We start from the raw sequence: 7982 nt of genomic DNA, 5'->3' as shown, positions 1-7982 counted from the left end.
GAGAGAGAGAGAGGATTAACTGGAAAAAAAAAAATTAACGGAGTTAGTGAGGTAGTTAACGGAGTTAATTAATGAGTCAATTAACAGAGTTAATGCCACCTAGATGAGGTATGCATAACCCAAGGCGTGAAGGGGATATTCCTGTATATAAAGGGGTATATATAGGATAGTAAATGTAATAGAACAGTTCATAAAGGGGTGGTCATTTTATTTCTCTGCTTTTCTTTACGTCATTCGTCTTCTTCCAGATTTTGTCAATCTGTTCAATTAATCCATGATATTTAGCAGCCGGCACGTAGATATATAGATATATATAGAAATTGGAAGACAACATGCATACACATGCATATAGAGACTAGAGAGATTGTTCTACAGTAGAAAGAAACGCAAAGTATTCTTCTGGTAATAGCCGGCCGGGGTCTTTCTGCGCTGGTTTAAAGGCTTTGATTATAGTCATGCAGTGGGATAGGAAGCATACAGGTTAAGTCCACAATGACCTTCTGAGAGAGAAGGGCCTGTCGTGCTAAGATTAGCTCTAAGAATTTTCATGTAGCCATTGTCGCCCCAGCTCAGTCCCCATGAATTCTTAACTAGCCAATACTTGGTGCCGTCTTCATTCGTCCCGTACCCAATAATGGTTACAGCATGGTTCACGTCGTCACCGCAAGGACCTTTGAACACCCCATTATGGAAATGCCGAAAGGCATCTCCTTGAACGTCAATGGCAACTGAGACTGGTTGGATGGACACAGCCTTAAGTAGAAGATCATATCTTTGAGTAAGAATAGTTCTATAGCCAGTTATCTTGGCAGCATGCTGAGATTCCTTTTTAGCGTTGCATTTTACGTTGTCCTTGCCCCGGTATGGGTAATTTTTTTCTTTGGCGATCCCTCCATTTTGCTGGATGTATTCAAAAGCAGCATCAATGTCACTAGCGTCACACAGCCATTGTTTTGCACGTCGCAGTCCACAAGTTGTTGCGCGGACAGTGAGATCAATTTGCCGGTTTTGATTTTTGTAATTCCTTCCACAGCTGCAACCGCAGTAAATATTGCCCAGCAAGCACCTACATGCATGTATCATTCAAAGAATTAGGGCTTTCCTCTATATACACAATAATGAAAGTTTGAGATATTTTGATTCTCTGTGGGGATCAGATTGGAAGGGCCAAGCACAGAAGTGGTTTCTTTTTAAGTTCAATGGGAAGGATGAAGAAGTCAATCTTCTAGGTGATGGCAGTGAAAAACCTGAGTTTGGCAAGTGGTCATGGATATCACCAGACCAAGTAGTTGATCTTGGTGTGGATTTTAAGAAGCCTGTTTACAAGGGAAAAAAGAAAAGAAAAAAGATATGGTGATTCTCGAAACTTACCACATTCGCCTTGATCCTTTATAGGAGTGACAGCCCCATGTTCCCTCCAGTCGATGCTTGCTGGAATATCATCACTAGTCGTATTATTTGGCCCGCTTTGTTTAGTGGACAATTGATCTTCAGATGATGAAGTTGTTGAACTTGAGACGGTCGTAGGCATTTTGAATCCAGCATGATGTCTGAGGAATTCTTCATTTGTCATATCTGAAAATTTGTTGACGCTTAACGTGTATGTCGCATTCCCTTCACTATTGAATTTCTCCACAAACTCCACAGTCTTCTTGAATATTTCGAAACGTCTTTCCTTCTCTTTGCTGTCTGGGTAAACGCGCCCATGCTTAGCCATCCATTGCTCATGTTTGTCAGCAATGGAATCAGCTTTGTAGGATGCACGAGATGTGGCTTGGGATGCAAGAATTCCCAAGACGATGAATATGACAATCATCACAAGGTTTTGCTCAAAACCCATTGTTCAAAGTGATATACTGATCGATATAAGTATCAGATGGCTATATCTGTGTAATAATGCCCATCTGATATATAACTATCAGATGGCACGCTCATCTTCACAGACAAATAGATGAGGAGTGAATGGGAAGTCTTTGTGGAAAGATTAAATGGGAAGTTGATATCTTGTTTCCTTAGTGGAAATGCGCATTTACAAGTCCAACTTTTGCTCATGTTTTCCAAATAAGTCTAACTTTTGTGTGAAGCCAAGTTCTAATGACTTGCAAGTTGCAATGGGTGGAGTCGTCTTAGTTTCGAGTCTAGTTCCAATCATGATCTTGGGTCCTTCCCTTCTAGCTATGTAGTGCTGATAGCTAGCTTCCAAGTCTCCTGCGTGTGCAGAGGGCAAGAAGATCTGGTCATAGAGATATGCGCACCCCTTGTTGCTTAATTAGAACTGTCATAGACTCGAATCACTCAATCATCAGAGTGCGTAGACTTGAGATGCACTAATTTTCTGCGATGTTAGTCGTGAACTCGTGATAGTAGGCTTAATTGCACTAATCTTATGCACGTATAGTTAACTACATGAACACAAAAGCAAGTTTTTATTAGTTTGCAAGTTAGATATGCATCTTTGATGATCAGTACCAAGAAAAAAGAACAATACATATCACCATATAATTAACAAGACAAATGGAGACATGAAACAAAGACCGATTGTAGTCATGTTCACTTGGTCAGTTACTGACCAACTGACCAAGTGATTTATGGTCAATCACCATTAGATCTATATCTAAGAGTTGAAAACAAAGCAACTCTACTTAAAAATAATTTTCCCTACTATTGGATTTACATCTAATGGTGATTGACTATGAATCTCTTGGTCAGTAATTGACCTAGTGAACAAGAAAGATTGACTCGCTTTTTCAGTCACGTCCATGAGCCCCTCCAATATTCGTTTCTAATGTCAATTTTTGACCAAGTACAAACCCAACATACACGCTCATTTCAATTCCCACTTAAGACACATTTACTGACTTGGAATGAAAAGTATCATGAATCGGTATTAACAAGAATCGGTATGAGAATATTTCATTTCATTCTATCATAAAAAATCAAAACAGGAATGAAACTAATTGATGTTGTTTACTTACCATATGAAATCAGAATTAAAACTAGTTTGATTACTAAAATACCCTTACAAGAAAGGAAGCTAGAATGTTTGCAATTTTATTGTTCTGATACATTTTTAGGGTTGAGTAATTTAGAAATATTATAATTCTGTGATGATATTTTAGAGAGAAAAAGTTGATTCCATAAGCTTGATTTGATACTCATCTCTCCCATTGGGTATTAGATTAAGGGGTTCGTAATGAATTGATTCTTGATAAGCAAGTGAGATACACACTCATTCAAATACCTTGACATGTTAGTAAACACTAGAATTCAGCCATCTCGGAATCAATTCCGCCACTTTTAATTTCATTCCGGGTTAGTAAACATGCCATTAAAGTGTTGATAAGAAACCAAGTAATAGTAGGTCCCAATTCGTTTTCACCTTTTCATACAAGGACTTGATTATGCTGCGTTGCTACTTCGACGCAAGGACTTGAATCGAATCTTGGCCATTCTTAACCCAACAGACACGGCCAGTTAAACACCAAAAGTGACTCACTTCCATCATTTTCATTGCCAATTCAAAGACAAGATGCAAAGTTTCCAATTTTAACTTCAACGATAACAGAAGAAGACTTAAGACTCGAGTAAACGGCGAACTACATGCACCAAGTCTCTGAAAGACTACTTTTGCAAGTCTGATATGTAACTTTAACATACACTAGCTACATAATGCAGCCAATATTTCATAGCACTATAAATAAATCTCTGAAAGTAGTAAGACATTTCATACAGCGAACACATACAAAAAACCATGAGAATCAAAAAAGCAACAGCTCGTTATGGTAAATCTTACTTTCTAGCTGTCGTTATTTTGTATGTTCAGCTGGTATCATCACCACAGAATGCTTCTGCTCTCGCTAGTTCTACTTCTAGTGAAGCAGAGGCTCTTCTGAAATGGAAAGCCAGCTTTCCAATCCGAATCCACAATAACCTGACCTCATGGACTTACACTCCCAGTAATTCCACCGGTCCAAAACCAAAAGGATGCCCCTTCCATCATTGGACTGGAGTTTCATGCAACAATGCAGGAAGTGTCAACAGAATAAACCTCACCAATTCTGGTATTCAAGGTACGCTGCATGAGTTCCCATTCCTCTCATTACCTAATCTTGAGTATGTTGACCTTAGCTTCAATACACTCTTTGACGTCATCCCTCCACAAATTGGTTCCCTCCCAAAGCTCATCTATCTTGATCTGTCTTCTAATCAATTGTCTGGGAGAATCCCACCAGAAATTGGTCGTCTGAAAAATCTTAATGTCCTGCACCTATTCTTGAATCAGTTAAATGGCTCAATCCCCCAAGGAATAGGTCAGCTCGAGTTTCTTTCTGATCTTGCTCTTTACAACAACAGTCTAGAAGGTCCAATTCCTGATTCTCTTGGTAATTTAAGCAGCCTGACTTATATGTTACTTTCTGCAAATCATCTTTCTAGTTCCATCCCACCAGCAATTGGTCTTCTACAAAATCTTGAGGTCTTAGATCTGAATGGAAATCAGTTGAATGGCTCAATTCCGCAAGAAATCGGTCAGCTTAAGTTTCTTTCTGTGCTTTCTTTGTACAACAATACTCTACAAGGTCCAATTTCTCCTTCTCTAGGTGACTTGAGCAACCTTACTCATTTGCTTCTTTATGCAAATCAACTCTCTGGTTCTATTCCTGCATCTTTAGGTAGTTTGAGGAACTTGATTTCTTTGGCTCTCAATGAAAATCAACTTTCTGGTTCCATTCCTCCAGAAATAGGAAACCTTTCTAGTTTGCTTGAACTTCAATTGGATACCAACAACTTAACAGGTCCCATCCCTCCAAATATTGGACAGATGAAAGAGCTAAATCTGTTGTACTTGCACTCCAATGCACTTTCTGGTTTCATTCCTTCAGAGATAGGGCACCTATCTAATTTGGTCGATCTTCAAATCAATACCAACTATCTTTCTGGCCCCATCCCTCCAACTCTTGGAAACTTAGAAGAGCTAGGTCTGTTGTACTTGAACAACAATAATCTTTCTGGCTCTATCCCTCCAGAGATTGGAAATTTGAAGTCGCTAGTTGCATTGTGCTTTCAAACAAACAATCTTTCCGGCTCAATCCCCACATCTTTAGGTGATCTAGCAAACCTTGCGTATCTCTATCTCTATGAAAATCAACTTTCTGGAACCATTCCAAAAGAGTTGGGGAACTTGAAATCTATGGTATATCTGTCATTGAGCACGAATCATCTAAATGGTTCAATTCCTCCATCTCTAGGTGATCTAACAAACATGACCACTCTCTATCTCTATCACAATAAACTTTCTGGCATCATTCCTAGAGAGATAGGGAAACTTATATACCTTGAGGATCTACAATTGGACACAAATCAACTTAGTGGTCCAATTCCCACTTCATTTGGTCAATTGAGCAACTTGTACTCCTTAATCCTCCGGGATAACCAACTTTCTGGCTCCATTCCTCAGGAGGTGGGGAATTTACTGAAGTTGGTTGTACTGCAGTTGGATACGAACCAATTTTCTGGTCATTTGCCCCAAAATATTTGTCGCGGTGGGTTTCTAGAAAATCTTTCAGCACAGACCAACAATTTTACTGGTCCACTCCCTAGAAGCTTGAAAAAATGCAAGTGCTTAGTCAGAGTCCGCCTTGAAGATAACCATTTCACAGGTAATATATCTAAGCAATTTGGTGTCTATCCAAATCTTCAATTCATAGACCTAAGCCACAATAAGCTATACGGTGAAATCTCACCTCGCTGGGGACAATGTTCAAAGCTACAAACCCTACGAATTGCAGGAAACAAGCTTACTGGTAGTATACCACCTGAGATTGGCAACGCAACCCAAATTCAAAGACTTGATCTTTCTTCAAATGGTTTAGTCGGGGTGATTCCTAATGAGATTGGGAAATTGACTTCTTTGTTGAATCTGATGTTGAACGACAATCAACTCTCAGGTGGTGTACCTTTGGAGTTCGAAGCATTCACTGATCTCTTATCACTTGATCTGTCCACCAACAAGTTCAATATGTCGATTCCAAGCATTTTGGGTGACTTGTTGCAGTTGACCTTCTTGAATCTAAGCAACAACAAGTTCTGTCAAGAAATTCCATTTCAGTTGGGGAACTTAGTTCACCTCTCCCAACTAGATTTAAGTCACAATTCACTTGAGGGTAGGATACCACAGCTCAGCAAACTCCAAAGCTTGGAGAAGCTGAATCTTTCACACAATAATCTTTCTGGTCTCATCCCCAATTTTGATCAGATGAATGCCCTGGATTTCATTGACATGTCGTACAATCAGTTGCAGGGTCCTGTCCCTAATAACAAAGCATTTCAACATGCCCTCTTGGAAGGTAACAAAGGATTGTGTGGCAATGTCAGAGGACTTCAACCCTGCTTTATTCCTACAGTGGGAAATAAACATTCTTCAACAAAGGAACGAAAGCTCATGCTTTTGATCATTTCCCTTATATTGGGAGTATTGCTCCTTGCTTCCCTTGGAATTGTCCTTATTAGACAAGGAAGAAGAAAAAGACAGGAAACAGAACATGGTGATATGCAGAATGAAGTTTTCTCAATATCCGACTTCGACGGCAAAAGAGTGTACGAGGAGATCCTCAAGGCAACCAATAGTTTTGATGCCAGCCATTGCATCGGAAAAGGAGGATCCGGAAGTGTCTACAAGGCAAAGCTACTATCAGGAACCATAGTTGCAGTGAAGAAACTCCACCCAATACTTAGTAGTGAGGAGACATCTCATAAGGCATTCCTTTCCGAGATAAGGGCACTAATGGAGATAAGGCATCGAAACATTGTGAAACTTCGTGGTTTCTGTTCACATTCACATCACTCTTTTTTGGTCTATGAGTACCTAGAAAAAGGTAGCTTGGCTGCAATCTTGAGCAAAGAATACGAAGCTGAAAAACTGGAGTGGAGCACAAGGGTGAGGATTGTGAAAGGTGTAGCACATGCCCTGTCTTATATGCATCACGATTGCTCTCCACCTATTGTTCATCGAGACGTATCAAGCAACAACATACTGCTGAATTACGAATATGAGCCTGTTGTTTCAGACTTTGGCACCGCCAAGCTTCTAAATCCAGACTCATCGAATTGGACTGCTCCAGCAGGCACATATGGATACATAGCACCAGGTAATAAACTAGTTAAAACAAAGATATCCCAAATCTTATACATAGCCTAGATATTAATGACTATGTGTTCTTCATTGTTTTTGGCAGAGTTAGCTTACACAATGAAGGTAACCGAGAAATGTGATGTTTATAGCTTTGGGGTGTTGGCACTGGAAGTGATCATGGGAAAGCAGCTGGCTGAGTTCCTCTCCTCCTTTTCGACCCCCACCGGCAATGGAGAAATGCAGCTGAATGATGTATTGGACCAGCGCCTACCCGCTCCTACACCTAATGTTCAGAATGAACTGATAACAATTGCAAGGCTAGTAATTGCATGCAAACATTCCCACCCACAATCTAGGCCAACAATGCAAATGGTTTCCCAGGTGTTGTCATCCCAAGGTGCAAATTCCTCTAGACTACCAGAGATTACTATTGAACGACTCATTACTTAAGATCTTAAATGTGTGATCTACGAGTGTGGGCACAACAATGACTTAGGATTCATATGTACGTATGAAACCTTAATTTTGAGTATTTCTTTCCATGTCAACTTTTTATATGTCTTGTCGGTGAGCCGTGGTTTGGTTGGTTAAGGTGTTTAACTGATAACTTTGAGGTCACGGGTTCAAACCTCACGGACGTATGTAGGGTGTGTGAGTTATTAATAAAACGTTTTAATAATAAAAAAAAAAAATTCTCATTGTCTTCCTTTAGACTTCAGAAAACAAAACAGAATAAAACTTTTAGGTTATCCTTTTGCATACAATCAAAAGCAACGTACAGTGCTATTACAAACCAACTCAGTGAATAATATAATGCAATTAGACATGAAATTGGGGACAGAAGATTTCAAGC

The 7982-nt window shown here is 39.6% G+C and overlaps 1 protein-coding gene and 1 pseudogene across 1 annotated transcript; one reads left to right on the top strand and one right to left on the bottom strand.

Annotated features, from left to right (window-relative positions):
* Positions 1 to 453: 453 nt before the first annotated feature.
* LOC101314135 lies at positions 454 to 1840 on the bottom strand (annotated as a pseudogene).
* A 1911-nt stretch (positions 1841 to 3751) lies between these two features.
* Positions 3752 to 7645, top strand: LOC101313850 (probable LRR receptor-like serine/threonine-protein kinase At4g08850-like). Its single transcript, XM_004308175.1, has 3 exons — positions 3752 to 4238; positions 4887 to 7145; positions 7233 to 7645. Exons 1-3 carry the CDS (start codon positions 3752 to 3754, stop codon positions 7577 to 7579), a joined length of 3093 nt encoding a protein of 1030 aa, XP_004308223.1. The 3' UTR covers positions 7580 to 7645.
* The last annotated feature ends 337 nt before the right edge of the window (positions 7646 to 7982 follow it).

Source organism: Fragaria vesca, linkage group LG7 (assembly GCF_000184155.1).
Source record: "Fragaria vesca subsp. vesca linkage group LG7, FraVesHawaii_1.0, whole genome shotgun sequence".
Classification (NCBI taxonomy): Eukaryota; Viridiplantae; Streptophyta; class Magnoliopsida; order Rosales; family Rosaceae; genus Fragaria; species Fragaria vesca.
The sequence above is the reverse complement of the archived record's forward strand: the minus strand, read 5'-3'. Positions and strand labels throughout refer to the sequence as shown.